Source organism: Lepidothrix coronata, unplaced genomic scaffold, assembly GCF_001604755.1.
Source record: "Lepidothrix coronata isolate B3197 unplaced genomic scaffold, Lepidothrix_coronata-1.0 Scaffold169, whole genome shotgun sequence".
NCBI lineage: Eukaryota > Metazoa > Chordata > Aves > Passeriformes > Pipridae > Lepidothrix > Lepidothrix coronata.
The window spans coordinates 2,036,993-2,059,353 of NW_016690349.1; the positions used below are offsets into that span (position 1 = coordinate 2,036,993).

The 22,361-nt window shown below is 44.0% G+C and overlaps 1 protein-coding gene across 2 annotated transcripts in view; it reads left to right on the plus strand.

The window, feature by feature from the left end:
• Positions 1-469: 469 nt before the first annotated feature.
• The window catches only part of ASB2 (ankyrin repeat and SOCS box containing 2), a 42,337-nt gene continuing 20,445 nt past the window's right edge, over positions 470-22,361 (plus strand). Inside the window, exons 1-6 of one of the 2 annotated variants that reach the window (XM_017829797.1) lie at positions 470-488; positions 2,266-2,377; positions 7,485-7,536; positions 10,208-10,530; positions 16,632-16,896; positions 18,449-18,553. In XM_017829797.1, the coding sequence (XP_017685286.1) occupies positions 16,652-16,896; positions 18,449-18,553 (350 nt within the window). In that variant the 5' untranslated portion in view covers positions 470-488; positions 2,266-2,377; positions 7,485-7,536; positions 10,208-10,530; positions 16,632-16,651. Of the gene's footprint in view, positions 489-2,265; positions 2,378-7,484; positions 7,537-10,207; positions 10,531-16,631; positions 16,897-18,448; positions 18,554-22,361 lie in introns of those variants that run through there. The other variant, XM_017829798.1, reaches the window with a different exon arrangement.

Consider the following 22,361-nt stretch of genomic DNA (forward strand, 5'->3'; position numbering starts at 1 on the left):
ATTATTTGCTATAAATTCTGATTTTGCAATTATGAATCATCTCACTGTCTTCTACAATTTCCCTTCCCCATGTTGCAAAACAAATTTAAATTCAGTCAGTGTCTACTGAGATCAACCAGTTTGGTTTTATGTTGTGGGATGCCACCCTTAAATGTACAACGCTAAGTTTACAGATAGAGCTGCTTTACATGTACAGGAAAGTTACTACTCAGTTGTTCTTCCCTTTTGTCCTAAATTCTTTAGAAGCAGTGTTGTTTCTGAGAGTCTCCAAGCACCATGTTCCCCATCAAGGTTTCTTCTTTTATATTCAAGGGTGTGGTGGGATTTGAAGTCACCTACCTGAATTCACCCAACTGGGTCACAAAACATTTCTTTGCTTTTCTTCACATGCAGCAAATACCTCATTTGAGATTGCTGGGGACGCCTGGTTTCTCACATGACGTTGGGAGCATACTAGGAGCCTTTCCCAACACACAGTGCTCTATTCAGTAAGCCATATGCATTTTGATGACTTCTACTGAAAAGAAAGGGAGCAGAGTTGGGGGTGGAAATGTTGACAGCCTCTGCCTGCATCAACAAAATCCAGCCCCATTTGTTTTAATTATACCAATTTATGATTTGGAAAAATATAAATTTCAAGATGGATGCAAATCTCCTGCCAATCTCTGCTGAGCAGAGGGGAGCAGTGGAGAGCCACTTCCTGGCCACAGCTGTAAGCCCTGTTCCCCCAGAAGCCTTAGCCATGTCCAGGCAGAGATGGTAGGCCAGGTGATCAGGCTTACCCTGGCAAATATTTCTACTGCTTGCCACTGTGCAGAGATCTGCCAAGTCATGTTAACAACCTTATCTGGGCAAATGCCCATCCTTGCCGCATGTAACACCTTGGGGGAACTTTCAACCTGAAAGCTTCAAAATCAACTGCAAAAAAATCAGTATAATCAGTTCCCAGGATAGCATCAAAATACAAATGCTACAAACAGAATTGGAGGGTTGGAATTTAATGTCTTTAATTTTTCAGAAGCTGTTTGGCTTTCTTGGTGCTGTCCTTTTTCCACATGGTTCCTAGTTCTCTCTTTGCATCTGTGGTGCATCTGTGCATATTTACTGCAGCATGTGCAGAGCTACAAAAATTTTATCTTTTTTTTTTTATTCTTCTTCTAAATGGGAGTTGTCTCAGCAGTATTTTGTTTCATTTGCACAGCAAAGCCTGGTTTTCCTCTATGAAATAAGCAAGAGGTGCAGAGTCCCATGCTTGTATCTGGGTTATGCCATTTTAGTTATATGTAATTGCAGATTTACTTTCTCATAATTTCTTTTGGTTCGGTGCTAATATGCATCCTATGCTGCTAACCTGTATGATGATTTTTTCCTGAGGATGCTTAGCCAGTACAGAACTCTGACCTGTACACCCAGGATGGTAAAGATATATACTTACTACAATAAACTCTTTTGTTTGCTTACTCCAATTCAGCATAATCACCTGCAGTGCACCATTTGTGTGTCACTTTGTTTCACGGATCTGAAGCACAGTTTTAAAAATCTCTTGATGGAACATACATGTCTCTCCCTGAAGTGATTCTTGTGCTCCTACTTTGGAAACAATTAAATACAGTTCCACTAAAATAATCAGGAATGTACTGATTTATAGTATCTAAAAATCTGCTTGTTCTGTACATAAATAAATGCAAAAGTCTGCATTGCCTGCCCTCCTTTGTCAGTTTTCCTGCATACAGTGAGGAAGGTAAAGACAGATGGAAATTGTCTGGAAGTGGAGATTTAACTATATGAACTATTTCTTTATATGAAGAAAGATGGAGAAAGCCCACATCTTCTGCAATATTTTTCCCAGCTATTCTCTTGCCATACTAATTTGTACCTGCAATGGATACCTCAGGTAAAGGACTTCACTGTCTTTTCCCAAGTATACAAAATTTCCAGTAAGATATATGTTCATATGCACATATATATATGAAGAGAGAGACAGAGTCCTTTTTCATGTGCTTTGCATGACAAGAGGCTCAGAAGAGAAAATATTAGTTTTTCGTAAGTAACAAAATATAATTACCCCAGAGAAAGAAAAGTTGGTAATGCCTGGTTGATCTATTCTTTCTTTGCATATTTACTTATTTCTAGTGTGTTATAAGACCCTAGGGTATTTTGACTCCTCATTTACTCCAGTGTGACTCCATTATCTTCTCTGGTACTGAACCAACATACCAGAACATACCACCAAACTGATATTAGTTCCCATGCTTTGTCACACAGATGTGCTGCAGAGCAGAAACAAAACAATGCTGGGACCAAACATGTGGTATGGATTGTGATTACAAAGATCAGTAATGAGGACAGCACCCTACAGTTACTCCAGTGGTTTCTGGTAAATCTTCCTTTTTTCTCCCCTTTAAAAAAAAAAAAAAATTAAAAAAAATTGATAACATTGTTATGAAACACTCCGTTCGTCTTCATATCCTGAGCAGTGAACCAATTGCCAGAAACATTTCATAGCACTGGTGAAAATTTACACTATCAATCATTTTCTTTGAGATTAGGAGTGTTTTGGCTCTTTTCAGACAAAAATGTGTCTCAAGCTCTGGTGCTGCCATGTGCTGCACAGACTGCCCCAGTATGTCTCCTGACATATTCACTAAGAGCTGCTGACTGTAAAAGTGAAGCCTTGGTGCATGTATCAGGTTTTGGATTTTTTCCTTTGTATTTTAAAGCTAGCCACAGTTTCCTGTGCAACCTGAAGTCCGTGTTTCCAGCATACACCCCAGTGTCATTTCCGTGTGACTCAATGTGTTAAAGGTAGGTTGGTGCCTGCAGCCTGGCTTTCCCCTAGAACCTGACTTACAGTGCCAGCATACATTGAGGAGTGAGGTCTCTGCTCCTGGTTTTCAAACCACTTGTGGGTCTTTGCTGGTACACAGCAAGAGGTTGCCAGAAGTTGAACAACATTAGCACAAGAATGTGCTATTTGCAGCTCTGGGACACGAGGCTTCAAAATGTCACGGAGATAAAGAATTGAGCAAGATTCAAATCTGGGTTCAGCGTTATATGAAAATGGGACTATTGAGGAGTAAATAATCAAAAAATATTTGGAAAGATTGCAAAGTGCCAAGTTTTGAAAATTTAAACCAGTCACCATGAACTGGCAGAATGTCTCTGAGGGAAACGATTTATCCTGATCAAAGTTTCTTGCAAATGTTCCTAAACTACCACTGTCAGGGTCAACCTATGGGGTTGACCTAAGCTGACCAATGGCCTGATTGATTTTTAGGTGCCAAGCAACAGAAAATAAGATTATATCAGAGGTTAATCCATTATATGTAACAGTGACCACAACTAATGTGACAGACATGATGTACAATTGCAGCAGAGAAAGCAAAATCATTTTCATGAAAAATAGAATGTGCCAACCAAGAAATGACTCAGTCTTTGCAGCGTTTCAAGAAAAATGTCTTTGAAACTGTGCATGCACTAACCTCACTCATATATAGTGTGAATAGTTTGGCACATTATCTTGTCTCACAATCTCAGGTCAAAAGGAAATCACTCGTTAAAGGAAAAAACAGTAAACATGATTTAAGCACTTTTGAAAGGTGTTATGCTGGCATGCCCTCACAGCAAAGTGCTTTTGTATCTGGAGAGCAAGCACAAAGTAGATGGATACATTTCCCTACACTGTCATAGTACTGTGCCTTGCTCTCCTCCCAGAGGACTGTCCCACCTAAGGGTGAGATTTTTTTACTGAGGATACCTGGCAGTACCTTCTGTAGCCCATGATATGATTGATCATCCTGCCCCCACACTGAGCCTGCACAGGCTCCCATCAGCTACGAGGCAACTGTCAGGTACCAGCTCCTTCCATTTGGGCTGGACCAGCTTTAGCTTAGTGACCCAGGTAACTGCTTGTATCCCATTTCTACTGCCTTGAAAAAAAACCCTCTCCTTGCTCAGCTGTCACAGGCACTCCATCAGTGCTTGCTCAGCAGCCCCAGAAGCTGCCCTGGTGCTCCCAGAGCACCTCGATAACTGGCTGGGTTGCTTGTTACAGCTGTTGGCCCCTCCATTTGATGGTCAGCAGCATTCAGCATTTACTGTCTCATCCTGGCGACCTTCCCTCTGCCAGGCTGTAGCTCCAGGGACATGAGTGGGGCTGGGGACCTGTAAGGATGTTTCCACAGCAAGGAACCATGGAGGCTGCCAGCTCCTCCAGCTGGAGGACTCGATATTGATGGCTATCACCCCTGCATGGCTGAAGTGCCCACAGCCCCACCATCCAAGGCCTGGTGAAAACACCCTGACCTTTCCTTATCAGCAAGGTAGGTCTAGATAAATGCCAAAGGACAGAAGCATGTCAGCAGCTCAAATAGAGAAAATAAATTCTCCTTATTGTTACAGCTCTGGGTGACATCAAGGCAGCTTGGCTGAAGTTCAGCTCTTTACTCCAGCATTCATCTGTGCCGTTGTGCTGTTCTCATCTTATCTGTAAAGGTGTTAAACAGATTTGCTACCTCCCTTTGTGGTTTTGACACTTGTACAACAGGTATGTTTTTCCTGTGTTTAGGTTTTCCCTGGAGCTATTATCTCCAAACACAGCTCAGGAAGCTAATGATGCTTAGTTTGGAGATCTGAGTCTCCCTGATGCAGCCACATTAATTGGTGTTATATAGCCATCTTGTAGCTGAGGAAACCAGGTAGTAGCAAGCTAATTCTTTACTGTGAAAAAATCTGTCCTCTTCTAGGGTTGGGGTGGGAGCATTAACAGCCATTTGACTCTGCCCTTAAGGAATCAGAGATCTCTCACTTCAATGGGAAAAAACTCTTTTCACAATTCCACTTTAATTTACTTATTCAAATCGATTTTTAAGATAATCCAGATATCATACTTATGTTACTATGGGACAGTACTTGTTACTTGACACACAAAAAAAAGAGAGAACAGACACAGAAGGATATTTTTTGTCTTCTTGCTTTTAGAGATGTTTCTTCCCACAGTATACTTGTGACTCTTACTATTGCACTGTCTGCTTACCAGCTCAGTAGACAAAGCCCAGAAGTCTGCTGAATTAGGTAAGTGTATGGTTATTTTTAACTGAGTTGAAAATTACTCGTTCATATGGTATGTCGTGCAACAGATATACACTGGTGTCATGACATTCTGTCCAGACACTTGTCCTAAATTTAGCTCTGAATTTAACCTGAGTTATAGGGCAAATAATTAAATGTCAGCCCTGCAAAACAAACCTGTTGCTTTGTGACTTGAACGTAAAGGAGGCATAAACCTCTGTTCTTCTCTCATGCATGCTCAGTCAGTGCAAGATAATGAAGCTTTCTCCATGGCAATAGAAAGGAGTGCATTTGACAAGGGCTTCAGGTATGGTATCTATCACATATGAATTTGACCGCACACAAAACCAGCACTGGGTAAATAGAGATGGTGGTGCAGTGTCCTTTAGCACAGTGTTCTGGTTCCTCCACTGCTCTTGTCTGCACAGCAACCGGCAATGCCCCAGGCCTGGATATCTCACCAGGGTAGTGGGCCAGAATAACATGGCAGGAGTCAATGTGGATGGCAGCTTGTCCCCCTGTTTTGAGTTTCTGAGCCCCGTGGCAGTGAACCCACTTCCATTGGGGTTGGTCAGAAGCAACCTCCAGCATCCATCCCAGGCTGGAATCCATCTTTCAGGAGCCCAACCCACCCATGTCTTCCCTGGGCCTGTTCACAGGAAGGCCCTGCTCTGCCTTGCCACTCCACTAGCACCTATCTTAGGTTCACTCCAAGCATATAGAAAGTCGTAATTCCTTGAACTTCCTTGTGTTAAAAGTTATGGACATTTCTGCAAGCTGCGGAATTAAGGTGTTTTGTTTTTCACGGTCTGTTTATCTGTGGCATCTAAAGCAAAGACAGATCCATACATAGTAAGCCTGTTGTTCTCATGTCATTGCAGGAAGGAAAGGAGAGCAATGTAATAGGTCTTTTTACATACAGCAGACAAAAAATTAGAAACAAATTAGTCTTAATGGAATTAGAGGGTACCAGAGAAAAGCTTCAAAAGAGACTTTGTTCATAAACTAGCCTAAGGGACCAAATGGAGAGGTAAAAAACCATTGTATATTTCCAAAGACTGCCTTTAAAAAACTGTGAAAAGGTTGTTTTTCGTAAGAATTAATTTCATCTTTCCATCAATGCTGGTTTGGAGTCACTGTTTTTTTCCAGGACCTTTGCTATTCATGGCAGCTTGTGTCTCAGGCTGCTGTTCTCGTCCTCCAAGAGCCTCAAAGCAATGGGGTTGCAGCAATATCTCTGAATTTTGTGGATTTCTTAAAGGTCAAGGTAAAGGCGAGTCTTTCATCAGAGTTCTTACTAACATACATTATAAAATAAGATAAATGATATTTGCACAGCAAAGAGAACTAAATGATAATGGTTATGATTTCCCTCTTCCTCCAAGGAACATATATTTGTTTATACAGTCTTTGGGTTGTGCTCACTTCATATTAGCATTTCATGTTCCCTCTGACTGATTCTTCTTTCAGTTTGAGTCAGTGGATGTGACCTTATGGTGACATTTGCAGAGAGGTGTGACTGAAGTAGCTGCACACTCTTCCAAAGCTCACTGGCAGGGCTGAGTTATCAGATACCTGAAATGGGGCTCAGGACCCTGGATACTGGCTGTTCCCCTTGGTGCTCATGTCATATTTCCAGAGGATTGAGGACTTCATTTTGGTTGGATTTGAAAGGGAAAAATATTCTGTGAGGAGCCACTGTGCAGAGATGGAAATTCTACAGTGAGTCGAAGACCACTCTGACTCGGGGTGTGTGTCAGCAGCCATTAAAGTGGGATAAATTCCTCATGAAAGAGGAATTATATTCTTAGTAGAGTGATCTCAAAACACCTACATCTTTCCAGCAATGAAGTATTTAGGCAGCAAAGTCAGCAAGGAATAATGTCTATCATATTCATTCCCCCAGGGCATGTGTGACATCCTGCACCTTTTCCCATACAAGTGCCTCTTACTCCTCACCTCTCTTGGGATACTGTGGCCAAAGCAATCATTAGTTCTTGCAAAGGAAATTGAAACCATCTTCCCCTGTGAGAGTTTCTATATTCTTGTTATTTGAATGTGGGTTGTGTAGCAGGAGGCACAGGAGAGTTCCCTGTGGTTCTAGTGGTTGCATTTGAACTTTGGGAGTGTCCGATGGAAGCACAACATGACAACACTGAATGCAAAGCTCTGCTTGCTGGAATATGATGGTAAAATATGTGTGCCCTAGCTCTATGCTCTCAGTGAAATATGACACCATAAACACCTTGCTGCCCTTCTGCAGCAAAAAAGTTCAGCCCAGATCTAAGTAACAAGGGAACAGTTCCATGTAATTGGTGCACGAAGAGGTATGCTGTTCTGAAGGAAAGTATTATGAGGATTTTCTGTCCAGGAACTGTTACTGTCAGAACTAATCAGCATTTTCTTCCTTTCAGAACAGCCACACATGAGCCAAGTGTTTGGATGCAGTTGAGTTAGTCACCATAGGTAGGTACAGTCTATGGAATACAATTTGTGGTAATTTCATGAATTTCATCATGTGATGGCACATCTATGGCAGCTCTGCATACAGAATGGATCGGTAAAAAGCTCACCAGTCCCCTGGGATGCACAAATCAACTCTGTTTTTTCTCAAGCCTCAGCTGCCTGATTCAACTGTGTAGCTTAGTAGAGATGAAGAATACTTAATTCAACTAAAGGAAGGAGAGACCCTGAACAAATCCAAAAACAAAAGAAATGTTAAATGTGCTTTCCTAACCTGACTTCTGCTGGCTGTTTAGAGGAAACATGAAGAATAAAGCTATCTTGCTGTTCATTTTGCCATTCATTTTCACATGGTCATCCTTCTTTTCCTCTCGCAGATTCAAATCTCTTTCACTGTTTGTGAGACCCTAGCTGACTCCCCCATCAGCATGTCAGACATTTCCATGACTCTTATTTAAAGATAAAGCAAGTGGATCTAATATGCAGTGTCTGAGCTTGAAATTTGTTCCAGAAAATAGTATAAATGTACATATTTATTTTTTCAGGTGACATTTGTAATCTATTGGAATGTCTTGGGGTTAAGCTGAAAATGCAGATCTGTAACTTTGCATGCCCCAGGGGAAATATTAGCCAATCTGATGCAATGCTAATAAATCATAATGATTGTTATTATTATGCTTTGGATGTGTTGTAATAAAGACACAGCACAGTTTTATTGGGAAAAAAACCAACCCCCAAATGTATGATTTCATTTCTGTACAGTATTGTTTCTGTAATTAAAATTTCAAACTTCTATGAGGTCTTACTCTGAGGATTTCACAGATACTAATTAAATAAGGCCTTATTCAGCAATCTCTATCCATATAAGTAGTCCTGTTGGCTTCCCATCAGCAAGGAATTTTGGACTGTTCTCTGAAGTTAATGCATTTGATTATTTCCACTTCACTAATGTAGAAAATGATACCCAGAGGAGCTAAATGATTTACTCAAGACAAAAGGGAGAGTTAGTGGTATCTGAAAATAGATCTTCTGAAGCAGAGTCCTGTGCTTTTATTGGAAAATTGTGCATCAGCATTTATAGAAGTTTCAAATATATCAAGGGGGTGCACAGAGCTCTGCAAGGGAGCTGAAGAGTGTGCTTGCTTTGAATGTCATGGGCAACCACCTACAATGTTCATGGCTTACGGGACCTCGAGCCCCAGTATCTTTGTGTTAATCAAACAGTCCATCCTGGAAGACACAGACACCTTTGCCTGTATGAAGTGTGAATCTGCATCACAGTATCAGCATTTTTTCTTGAGTTCAGTGATCAACCAGACCGTGACAGGGGCATGAATTTGCTGAGAGATTGCCAAAAAGCAAGCAGAAGGGTTAAAAGTAGCAGATATTCAGTTTTGGTTTTAAGCCAAGGCTAGTTACAATCTTGAGGTAGTATCAGGGTAAAAAAAGCATTGGATATTGTTTAAAAGTCACAGAGGGTTGGCTGACATCTTGTCAAGGGCGTAAGAATTTCACACACTTTCGGTGATGACCTCCAGGGCTCCTCTGCCTGTCACAGTAACTGCTGAATGACTCTAACTTTGGACAAAACAACAGCCCCAGCACTAGATATGAGGGACAGACAGCTTTTTGGACAGCAGGGAAGGGAGATGTGTCATGTGCTGGCCATCCTCTCATGCTGGAGCACAATGGATTGAGGAGCAAGCATGGAGAGGGAAATCATGCTGGTCCTCAAAGACCCTACAAAAGAAGTAGATGAGTTGGAAGGAATTGCATATTAGTGGATTATATGGTTTGGCTACATTTTTTCCCTTCAAGATTGTTCTTGCTAAACTTTAGATGGGGATGTTTATGCACTGACAGGGTATGTACAGGTAGCCTGAGGCTTCACAAGGTACTCAGAAAGGATTGCAGAGCCACTGCAATCTAGGCTTTATTCTCTCTATATGCAACATTTTGCTGTGGCAATCAGTAAAGCAGAAGCTGAAGGAAAAAGCATAGGCATAATTTTGATACTGTATTATAGTTTCCCTTCATTCATTGTGTTAGCTGGACAAACACATGGAAACCTTCCCAAACTGAGCATTATTATCTCAATGTTCCAGCCGATCCAAGTGTCAGTTCTCCTATATGTGCCTGACTCTTTTCTTCTAACTCATCCCTGGGTCAGTGCTATCTCACAGAATCTCCTTGGCCAGCTTGCCCTCTTCCAGATGTGGGGAAGGTGGCTATCACTTCCCATTTATGGCCTCAAGGAGTCCGAGAGAGTGTCTGTTGTTCACATTTAGGTGGTACAAGAGCAGTTCTTTTCCACTAGTAAGCTCTTACAAATACTACTTGCAACAGGTTCACAACTGCTTTTGTCATCTTTTGGAATCCTGAAGTCTCCAACTTGCAGCCTTAAAAATATATGAACAACTCTAAAACATCAGTAAATACTCATGTAATGTTTGGCTGTTTTGTTTAACAAGCATCAGCTAAAAGAAAAGGTAAGGGAGCTCACTTCCCCCCAAGTAAATAAAACTCTCCAGGACAGCATATTTTACTTCAAAATTACATGGCAATTTTTTTTTTCTTCTTTAGGTTCCAGAAACATGTCCATATATGGTTTACTTGTCAGGGACAATAAATAATGATGTAATAGAAAGGTCAAGTTTGTGTCATTTAGCTACAGGATGCTCGATGAAGTGAAGTTTGTCAGATAACGCAACAAGGAAGAACTTCAGGATCAGTAAAAGTTTCTGCCGTGCATCTTCAAACAGGAAATCTGAGATTCGGAACAACTTATATTTTGGCTTGTATTCGCTGATCATGGGGTGATCCAGAAATAAACTCCAGGCTTCAAAGCGAGAGTGTTTCCAAGCTGTCCTGCAGTTGATCGAAACATCCAGGCAAAGCAGGGAGACAAATACCAGCAAGGATTTTCTGAATTAAGACTTAATCAAGGAGATAACCCATTTCAACAGTATTTTTACCCTTTTATTTCAGAACAAAAAGGTAATGCAAATATGCATGTTTTGAACTTAATTAGTATTTTCAACTTCTCGGTTTACTGTGTCTATGTAAATATTTATTCCTACAACAGTTTGTAACCTAACACCCTAACACAGTCTTGAAAAGTTTTGTGATTTGCTTTTGTTTATTTGGGGGTTTGTTTTTTTCAAATATGCCATAAAACACTCTCTGGTATTAAACAGAACAGTAGCTCTGCCTTTTCCTTATTTTATTTTAACTTGCAGGTGATGCTTTGTCCCTAGAATATCTTGCTCAGAAATCAGTGCTGTAGCTACAATATACTAAAGTGGAATGTAGCATACAAGGCACAGTGTGAAGGAGAAAAATCACCTTGGCAAATGATTTCTTTAATTTATAAATGTTTAGTTGGTTTGAAAAGAAGCTAATATTGCACTGATTGCTGTGTGAATTAATGTGTTCTGAGAAGAAATAAAATCTTGCAGGTGTATGATTTCCAGTAAAGAATTTGTGCAAAATCATGATTTTGTGGCATTAGAGCATATGCCAGGCTGATAGGTGACCTGTTTTGACAGCTGGGGCTGAACAAGGGGATTTGTTTGCTCAGAGGATTCCTTCGGGAAGCCTGGCTTTGCTCCTTCAGCACTGGGCTAGAACTTGAGCCGTCTGCATAAGCTGTCACTACAAAGAATCCTTGCCTGTTGCTGCAGCCGGACAGCATGAGGTGTCATTCTTCTGATGTCTCAGATCTGGCAGATCTGATGGGCACTGAAATCTTTCTGGTTTTAAAAAATCATTTGCTTCCCTGTAGTAGTTATCCAGCATAATATCCTTAGAGAACTGCAAAGATTTATCTGGAAACTGACCTAAAATGCAGCAAAAATATGAGTACTTTGAGTGCTGCAAGTTGATCTGGTTTCCACTGCCCACAGAGGATCTGTCCTGAAAGGTGCCGCAGTAAGAAATGAAGTGGAGGCTTGGTTTGCTGTGAAGACATCCAGCCGTGCTTGCCTTCCCCCACGTGCTCCTTCTGCTTTCAGAAGTAATGACAAATACGTGGAAAGGCAAACATATTTGCAGAGGCTGGGGCTTAATCATTCCTTGCAAAAGACAAAATTATGAAGCTGCTCTTCTCCTCTCTCTTTTGCAGCCTCCAGAGACTCGGTAATGTTTTTAGAAATATGGTTTATCACACCTTGAGCCGTAAATACCAAGGTCCTGTATTGAGTTACCAGCTGACTGGGATAAAAGCCAAAGGCAGGCAAAGTCTGGCTCTGTTCCCTTAATGACCTTGTCATTCACCTGCCACCCTCCTTTGACAGAAATAAGTAATTCTGCTAATTCTGCTGCCTGGAATCTATTAAGGGAGGACAGGCAGCTCCCCTAAGCTTTTCTTTAAGGAAGTGCTATCAATGGGGACCAGTTGTTTCAGATGCTAATGGTATTGAATTGCACGGTTCTGCATGTTCAAAGCCAGCTGTAATCCTTGTTTATTTATGTTGCATCAGGGATCAGAGGCCCATTCTCCCAAACACTGTACGTTGACAGATCTTGTCGTCCAACTATAATAGCAACCTAATTGTGTTTGTCTGTGGTTTTTGCTATCAAGGAGGTGATTACTAGTAGCCACCCTTTGAGTAATACCTTTGGTTTCAGAGATCTGCCAGGTATAGCTGCCCACGAACTCAAGACAGAGCATTGCAGTGTGGCCCTGGCACAAGCATTTCATTTCTAACCTTGCCTTCTGGTCACTGGATGCAGCTAAGTTACCCCTGTATAGTACAGGCCTGGTTCCTACATATAAATAAACAAACTCTTTCTGAAATCAGGACAGCAAAATTAAAAATAAGTATCAGACTCTAGGTGGAAATGGTGGTAAGTCTAGATTCCTGAAGATCTTGTCAGACTGAACTACTAAGTGGCAGCACAGAGAGCAGCATCCTAAGATATGTTTCTGCCAAGAGAGATCACTTGTGAAGCCATCCAGACCTGAAGGCAAAGCATTCACTAAGGAATAATAAGGGCACAGCTTCAAAAATCAGGTTCTGCTGTCCCAGTAGATGCAATGCTGTGTGCTACTTGCATGTGAGGATGGAATCTTGGGCTGTCAGAGAAATGCAGGGTACAGCCAAACCTTAAAACATCCCCACAAAACCTGAAGTTAGGGTGAACAGTAAACCCAGCATTTAACTTATAAATCTGATTCCAATACTGTAAACCTACGCTAAGGAGGCTTAGGGCAAGAAAATAGATTCAAGCTGCATTTAGAAAGACCACTTTGGCCAGATCCCACTATTCCAAACCGGCTCAAACATTTCTAGCAACAGAGATTTTTTTTTTTTTTCACACCTTCATTACAGGATGTGGAAAATATTTACCTTACAGCACATTAGTCTAGTGAGCTTTCATAAGGCTGTGGTTGGCAGTTCACTGATGGCCTCAGATGGGGTAACCTTAGCCCTGCTGTATCAGCTGAGCTAGGGCAGTGCCAGGAACTCACAGGAACACACCAAGTTCAGCCATAGGGAAAGAAGGGTAAACTGAACCAGGTGCTGGTGCTTTTAGCCTCTAGCCAAGGGCATGTGCTCGGCCTGTCATTGCAGCTCAGCTGGCTCACTGTGACTTCTTATAGACATAATTTGGACCAGTGCTGGTGCCCTGTGGTCCTCCAGCTTCAAACAAAAGCATCCCCAGGTGCTTTTGGTGGTAGGGTGAGGGTGGTAGCTCTGCTCTGCTCCACTCCACTCAGGGCTGTCACACAGGGAGCTGTAGGGAGAAGGCATGTGTTGTGCCTCCTGCCAAACTCAGTCACACCACACAGGTCAATCTGAGCAAGGGGACACAGGCAGGGGTATGCAAGAATGGCTTCAAGCCCAACTATAACAGTCTCTGTGGGGTTTCAGGGCAGTCAAGGCTGTCTCTGGCTCTCAGTAAGGGCCCAAAAGCTCCTGCAGCCCCAGGATATGACCCTCACACCTTCATCATGTTTGTGTAGTTCAATGAGCAGACGTGAAAGCTTTATTTTGAGCCCTACAAAGTTTCTCCCTGCAGGATGAGTCAGTGGCGCGAGCTGCAGCTAACACTGTTGTTTCTGCACTCTGTGGAACTCTTGTCAAAATATTTAGATTAGTGAGGCTCACCAACATGCAGGAAACATTCTCCCTTTGCTCTGCAAGTGGATTGGACCCAGTTAACCCCTACCAAGAATAAGCGGGTGAAATAGGAATGATCCATGCAAACTTAAAATCTCCCTTTCACTCTCTGTGCCTTAACGAGGTGTGAAACAAAAGGAGGGGAAGATGTGCAGAAATGGCTTTTATACCTAGATCCACTGGGAATTTAGTGAGATAGCTAAATCAGTTAGCTCCTCTGTGCCAGGGTGTGGCATCATGTTCGCAGTAGTCTCCTGCACACTCTTCAAAGCCCTGACTGCCCCTGAAAGTACTGCAACACCCAGCTCAGAAGCACAGTGAGGATGGATTCACTGCCTGCCCTACCTCCTGTGGCATAAGGATGCCGGTGATGGGATTGGGCAGGATATTGAGAAGGGATCTGTGTCCCAGGTTGCACTGGTGCAGGTTGCCCTCAAAGAGGAGCAGTTTCATCTCCGTTCTTGCGTCCTTCAAAGAGTCACTGTGCATCACCTCCATTAGGAGCTTATGATCAGATCCTGCCCTCTGCACTGACGGCTTTGTTTAGGTCTCTGAGTCACCACTGGGGCCAGGTCCGTACATTAAGGCATTACAGTGCTGGATGCAGTGCTGGATGCTTCAGACAAGCCCTCTGACTCCAGCCCGTGGATTCCACACATCTGCCATTCACCAGCTACTACGTGAGTACCTATGGGCAGCTATGCAAGTGCTGCTCAGCATTTCAGGAGCTGAGAGAGCCAAACAGCAGCAGCAGCTGCTGGAGAAACAAAGTTGTGTCATTGTTCTTGGCCAGACACTCACTGGAGCACAGCCAAAGACAGGTATTGGAGCAGCTGGGGTGCAGGATGGGCAGCAGCTCCATACAAGAGCTATCTGTTGCTTGGTGTCTGGGCTTGGATCTTTGGGACAGCAAGGGTCATAGCAGAGCTGAGGCATACCAGCTCCCACTGGAGAAGGGAACTAACTGTAGCCATGAGAGATACAGCTGAAAATGAAAATAAAAAATAAAATAAAAAAATAAACAAAATAAATAAATTTAAAAAAATAAAAACCATCAAAATTTGGCAGCACTGTTTAGAGCCAATTGAAGGTTTTATTTTGGCATTTTTCATGGATGTGAAATACATCCTTTGTTGTTAAACGTCATAATGTCAGCTTGAAATCTGCTGGGCTTCCCTTTACCCTGAAGTCTTCACACTTCTGGGGTGGGCTTGGCTAGTCTGAGGTGGCTATTGATGTGGGAGATACCACCATGTCTGAAGTGAAAACCTTAAATTCAAGATTTTAAGTTACTTATGGCCTAATTCAAGTTCTTGCAATTTCTTCAAACTGTATTAGTTTGTGAGGGGGTGGGTTTTTTTAAATTATGGTTAAAGAAACAAACATGAGGGTCTGGACATGCATAGATATGGCCCTGTTGCCATTTGGGGAGCTACCATTTCCTCCAGGTCAGGACCGTCTCTGGGCTGTGCACGCAGCAGGAAGGGCTACCATAGCAGGGTACTTTCCTGGTGTGAGGCTTGTGGCATTCTGGACCTGTCTGCCATCAATGTAGGTGCGAGTGCCCAGGAAGCCAGGCTGCCCCAGGCACCTGGTGAGCTGGGGGCAGAGGCTCTGCCTGATGGAGAGAGCAGCTGCACAGGGAAGAGAAGCTGATGGCTCCCCTGAGGCTCCTGCTGAGGCAGGTTCCTGCACAGTGGTGCTCATGCTCGTGGCTCTGCCGGGTGGCCCAGATCAGTAGGACCTGAACCTGGGCACAGCCAGGCTGTGTGGAGCTGCAGACCAACCCTGCTGTGGCATCGCTGGGACAGGGACCGGCAGACACGGTGGAGTCAGGAAGCTTTTTTGACAACCCTACAGGTGCTCTCAGCCAGCCCCTCACCTCTCTGCACCTGGGGGACATGCCTCCACAGCCCCCTCCTGCTGGGTCCCTGTCCCACCCTGTCATGCTCATGTCCTCCTGGGTAGCTTTGTTCCTGTTGCTCCTCATCCCACTGTTCTCCATTATTTTACACAGTTCTCACTCAGTGCTTATAAAAAGTAAACCTATTCCATGTTGGCTGTCATCTTCTGAGGCAAGCTTTTCCTTTTCCTCCCATAAAATAATCCCTTGGCTCTTGAACACTGGTGGCCAGAGTGCTCTTTGGCATCCAATTGAGATCCTGCTAGAGCATCATACCATTCATGCCATTAGTACTTCCCTATCACTGCTGGAAATTCTTCAGTATTTTGGATCATCCTGGCCTTTTTAGTCCATGCTGCATTGGTGGTTCACAGTCATTCTGTGATTGCTGAGTGTGCCCCAGTATTTCCCCCTTCTCTCATTTCCAGCTCACTCATGACCTTGAACTTTGTTCTGTGAAAAAGCAAAAAAATCAGAAGTGAAACACAGCAATATTGTGTTGCTTTCCTTGCTGAGTGAAACAAAGGCACTTCAAAGCATAGCTTTGCATGTTGCTCGAGAGATCTCCAGATATGGAGGAAAAACTTGCTCAACAGTTTCTTTACACTTCATGGTGGAGAACCTGTCCTTTCAGAAAAACCAGCAAAGAGACAAACCTCTTCCCTTAATTTCCAGCAATTAGAGCAAGAAAAAGCCAATAAAAAGAGACATCCATTGGTCTTCTCCGAAATAAAATTCAAAACTGTACCTCTTTAATCTTACGGGGATTTCCTTTACCTATTTTCCCTTGAGATTTGGAAACCAAAAGAAGCAGATAAAAACCTGCCCTGTGTGCAACAGCTCACTTCCTCTTTTTAAAACACCAGTTAAACCAGTTATTTCTGTGTGATAGAAAAGACTTAGTTCATTAAGTTTACATGCAGATTTTGATAACATTCTCTCCCTGGTGGAGGATTTCTGAAGGATTTTCTGGTCAGTCTAATCAAGAGGCAGAGATGATAGTTGAGCACAAGACAGTTGAGTTTTTCTTTCATTTTCCAGATTTTGATGATCAAAATTTCTTTTTATAGGAAAGCAAAGAATAATAAAAATGGCTACAACGGCAGCAAATACTCAAAGACAAACAATAGGCTGTGAGGAATACAGTCTGTACAGTAGCCTGAGTGAAGATGAGCTTATAAAGATGGCCATTCAGCAGAGCTTGGAGGAGGACCCCGCAGGTCAGCCAGGTGCCCAGAGCCACCAGAAGTCAATGGTGGCATGTGCTGGTGCGGCGGCCACCCCCAGCCATGCCAGCCCCCACAACCCACCTTACCGCATCTACCCTTGGCAAAGGTAAGTGAGTCCTTGCCCGGGAATGGAAAACAGCCTCCCCTGTCGGACCACGTGCTCTCTAATTAGCTTTGCCAGGCTGCTCCTCTGCAAGCCTGTCATTAGTGTGAAAGCCGGAGTCTGCTATAAATCCAATGAGGTCAACAATTTATGTGCTCACAGCAAAAGGAGAATATACTTGATGCTGTCTGTTTTAAGTAACAAATAAAAAAAAAAAAAAGAAGCACAAGTTTTCCTGAGCCACAGAAGCCCTCCCGGGGCTACCTGCTCCTTTCCCCCTCAGGGACACACTATACGCCAAGTTAAGGTTTTAACAGAGAGGGAGGACAGCATTTGTTATGGGAAAACATAAGAGAGATGCAAAAAATAGGTATAATGTGAGCTGGCTACCTTTTAGATACTCCAGTTTTTAGAGGATGTGGCTATTTCAGATCAGTCAGATTTCAAACATGCTACTCTCAGCCAAGAACAGCTCCAGATACCAAATTGTGGCACCATCCCCCTCCCCTGCAATGCTGAGCTGTCATCACAGAGACCTGCTGACAGTTTCGAACACAGGCCATGTTCCCCTTTCATTTTATATAAGGTAGATCTCTCAAGGGAAAAGGGAATAGGTCCCAAAATCACCTCCAAAACAAGGGAAAATATCCTTTTAAACTAATTTTTCATTTTTTAATAAACTAGGAGTAACCAAAATTTTGCTCCTCCTTTGTCATAACTCCACCCTCTGATGCCTTGCTCATTAACACCTGTGGTTGTTTGGTTTCCAAGGGTGGGAAACTGGGAACAATTCAATGATAATTCAATGTAAGCATGTTCATAGCTGTGGAATCAGGATGCAGTATAGCCTGCAATCCTACTCCCCACCAAAGATTGTGGCTTTTCAGTGTCATTACTATGTTCTTAAACTGTCAGCTGTGCTGTGGGGACCCGATGCTGGGGAGAATAAGGGCTTCCCTGGCCATTTGGTCTTGTCCTCCTTGGGTATCCTTTGATAACTGCTATTTTGGCAAAAGGCAGCATTAGCATTTCTGTGCATTAACCTGTCCTGCCCTTGCCTTAGCCCAGCAGAGTTTGACCTCCCACTGGAGGGAAAATCTTTCCAGCTTGTATCACCAGATCTGTAGCACTGCTGAACTCTTCTGCCACCTGGGAGAGCCGAACTGAAATGGAGCTGACACCCAGACACCCTGGGTCCTCCTCTGCACTCATCTCTGACCTGCTTGCATGGCACTGTGGAGGCGATGAATGTCACCTCACCTCGCCTCATGCCTGCTTCCTGTGCGGTGGTGGTAGGGTTAACCACACTGTTGTCTTATATGGTCATTTGAATCCCCTGACGCTTCCTCAGAGGGCCAAAAATAAACTCGAGCCGAGTGAGCAGCTGAATCCAGTGCAGTGCAAGCCGTGGCCATCTGCTTTTATTCAACGCCCTGACCGGCAGGCTTTCTCGCTCCATTTCTGTGGATGTGTGTCTCTCTTTCTGCCTCAGCATGACCTGTTTCTCCTATTCGGAGTATTTTTCCTTATTCCATTCATGTCATCGCCACTCCAGATTGGCGGCCCAGCAGACAGGCCGTGCTCAGCCATCCAGCTCGGGGGCAGCCTGGGGTGTCAGGCGAAGGTACGACAGCAGCCTGTGCAGCACATCCCAGTCCGTGTAAGTGTCTCCCTCTTCCTCTCCTGCTTTACCCCACAGTCAAAACAAGCCTTGCTACCCACTCTCCCACTAAGACATCACTTCTGGGTGGTGATGGTGTCTGGTGGGAGGAGATGGTGTGTTCATCTGGAGGAGGTCTTGCTGACACCTGCACCGCACCCTCACTGCACTCCTGCTCTTCCTTCCAGCCTCCTAGCTGCCCCAGACCATGCCCAGGCTCTTGCAGTTGAGCCACCTCAAACCTCCCTTGTTCCCTTCTCCCTCTTCATCTCTCTGCATCCCTTCAGTGCACATGTCCTGGGGATTCCTGGTCAGTCAGTAGCTCTGAGGTGACAAGGACAGCAGGGAAGGGACAAATGCAGTGTGATTTATATACACTGGCTCACTTATCAACACGGTAGGTGAGGCAGGCAGGTGCTGATAGTAATTGCATATTGCATTGGTATTAAGTTCAGGGTTCAACAATGGGGAAGAATGGGGAAAAAAATATATCACCATATATAAACGAGATAAAAAAGTGCAGTCCTTCAAAGTAAATATTTTATAAATGCTCCCAAGATACTGTGCCTTTTCCCAGCCATACCTGTGCTGTTCTGCCACACTGAAGAGGGCTTACTTGCCCAAAGAGGAAACTAGCTTGACTGACTCTGATCCTCCTGGCTGAGCTTTGCTGTTGGGAGGGCTGCAAATAAGCTTAGGTGAACAGAGTCTTGGATGAGGAAAGCAGACAGGCAATGGGGTGGCCTAAACTCTGCCACAGTGCCGGAGTGTAGTGGAAATGTCTGGACTGTGACAGGTTTATTACAGCTCTCTGCAGGCAGACTAGATACGTGCACCTGCCCTTAGCTATCAGATGACAAGAGAAAAGTGTTGTAGGCAGCACTTCTCTGTATCCTTGCAGAAAAAAATTCCCTGCCCTTTTTATCTACCCAGTTCAAATCTACTTTTTTTATCTGTGTTACGAGTCTCTCCCTGGATGCCTGGTTGCAGGGACTACTCCTCCAACACTCTTCTTCCTTTCATGCCTCAACCAGCTCTACAATCTTCCTCACTTCCCCCTGCATCCTGGCTGATGGAGGGTCTGTTCCTGGCCCTCCGCTGCCATTGCCCTCCGTGATATTGTGAACATCTCTTTCTGCTGCAGCATGAAGCCTGCCTTATCCCTGTCACCTGCCAGCTCCCCTTGGCCACACTGAAATCACATCCTCTCAGTAGGTGCTCTGCACTCCTTGCATGCCTCTATGATGCTCTGGGTCCAGCAGCAGGATGGGGTGCAGGCTGTTCTTCTGCATCAAGCAGCTTGATTGAGTTCAGCCCACAAAAAGGCTGGGATAAGGCTGATAAACCAGCCCTCCTCTTCTGCCAAGTGAGAGCAAAAATATAGCTGGGAAGCCACAGGAGAGCATGATGGCATGATATTTTATCCTAGTCTCAGATCCAGGAAGGGATGATATTTGGCTTCACCTGGGGAAGTGCTGTTGCTTCAATGCTACCTGCATCACTCCAGGCTGTCAGGAAACGAAAGAGCTTCATGAACTTTTCCATACTTCACTGAACCTCTTCTGCAGCACTCCAAATTGACCTCACCATATATTTCATCTGCAATGAGTATTTATTGTCTTGGCTACTGGCCTTTGAAATGCAGTAATTCTTTTGAGTTGCCTATAAGGTTAAGATTTCATCAGATATTAAGACTTACATCATAGTTTTAATACTTGTTTTTTCTATATCTGATGAAATCCAGGCAGAAGAATATGCTGGGGTTTTATAACAGCCAATTATAAACCAGGCAGAAAACAAGGATTTCACATGGAGATTCATTAAACTTTCTGTTCTGATCTGGAATTTGCTTGGCTAAAGCATCTGCAGCCTCATCCAGTAAACCCCCTCATCTTACTCAGGAATCATTTAAGGTCAAGGAACCCGACAGAAGTTTGCTTCATTCAAGATCTGAGGGCTTAAACAGAATAGTAACTGATTCTTCACACATTTTTAACCCTGCCACAAATCCGAGGTACCCTCCTGCTTTCACTGAGGTCTCAGATAACGTGATTCACCTTGCATTTGCTGTGTGCCAGCCCCATGCACAGCCTCCTGCCACAACTGTGGTCCACCTGGCACACAGTAACTCATTATGTGCCGGTAACTCTATCATGTGCCCAAATCCTGAGGTTGCAGTGTACGTGTAACACGAACTTTTGCACAGAACAACAGATGGTTTCAGCAGCCTGGTGCCAGAGGCGTTGAAAGATGAAGATCCCCCACCTCCGCCTCCTCTCCCAGCCAGAGACGCCAATAGTTGCTGTCAGCTGACTTCAACAAAATGCTCAGTTTCTAACACCTGTATAAAAGCTTATTATCTGTACAAAATTAGCAATTTTAGGCTTAGTCCCCAGGGTACTTTAAACAGCCTAGAGTTACAGCAATGTCCCTGAGACCTTAGCCTGGCAGTTATCGGAGGTCAGTTGATTCCTCCTGGGAGGGCTGTGACCAGGGAGACAGCTGCCTGCTGTAGCTGCTATCTTCTCAGGCAAAACGCCTGACCTTGTGTCCCATATCTCTCCCCATTCCAGTCTTGCTATTTTTGTGACTATACTGTTTTGAAATCACTGCTTTCAGCTGTAGAGAAAGAGCAAGAGGCACCAAGCACTTTTTCACCTGGGAAATGGTGTTTTCTCCCATTCTCTGGCATAGGTATTGAGTTCACCTGTTCTACTTCAAGGCCCTGAGTTTATCCTCAGAGAAGCAGCTTGGTGACTTTTCTTTCAATGCTAATATCAATGTTTATGGCACAGATTAGGTACCTTTGGGCAAACTGAAATTAGTGATTCCTGTGTGAGTTTCAGGCTGCTGGTCTGTCCAGCCCCTGCAAGACAATGGAATCCAGCGTTGCCCCTGTAACTCGCACTAAATACAGAGGTTGTACCAGTAATCTGCTTTGTGAGGAGACCTGTGCTAACCTGCCCATATTTTTATGTCTCTGATCTCACTCTATTGTGGTATTTTAGACTTTCATTCTGTCATAGCTAGAGTTTAAAGTTGTTCCCATAATCACTACCCTGCATGACCTTTAACACATACTGTATTCTTACCCTGTCTATGCTAACAATCTCTCTGAGACACACACCTGTCTCCCACATCTCTCTGGCTTCAGGACTGCAAGTTTTTCTCCATAGAGTTAGTTCAAACCACAAATGCTCCTATGTTCTCATGAACCTCTTGATCTCTGTCTCTGAAAGTATAGCCCACATTAATTTTTTGCAAGTTCCCATTAGAACTGGAAAAGTGCTTCTTCCTTTACAATGTTAGCTGTCCTAGAGCTTAGTTATTTAGTGCATCAAAATAAGAAAGCTGCCTTGTCCCAGCACAGCTCAGCAGGAGCTCGAGAAGATGCCAACACTGGAAGGCACAGCCCAGCATCATGCACAGAGCTGCTGCCCACCACAGGCAGGGGTCCTGCCTGACTTGGCTGTAGAGGACCCACTTCCCAGCTCCCTGCCTCTATCACGCTCCTGGCAGCCTCAGATGAGGTGGAAGGAGGGCAGCAGGCCCTGCTGCAGGCACCGCTGACTGGGGACATGGTGACTGTCAGGCAGTGTTGTGACCCCTGCTCTGTGGGGAGACTCCCAGTAGCTCTCACTGTTGCTCTGCAGAAGGACTCATGTGCCTGGGTCAGCCCTGCTCTGCAACCACTCTTACAGAGCTTGGAGAAATGGGTCACTGCCTGAAGTGTGTGGAATGCATCCTTGGCAGAGGGAAGGCTTGTGAGGTCAAAGTGCACTTGTAGGCTGTTCGTTGTGCCTCATGC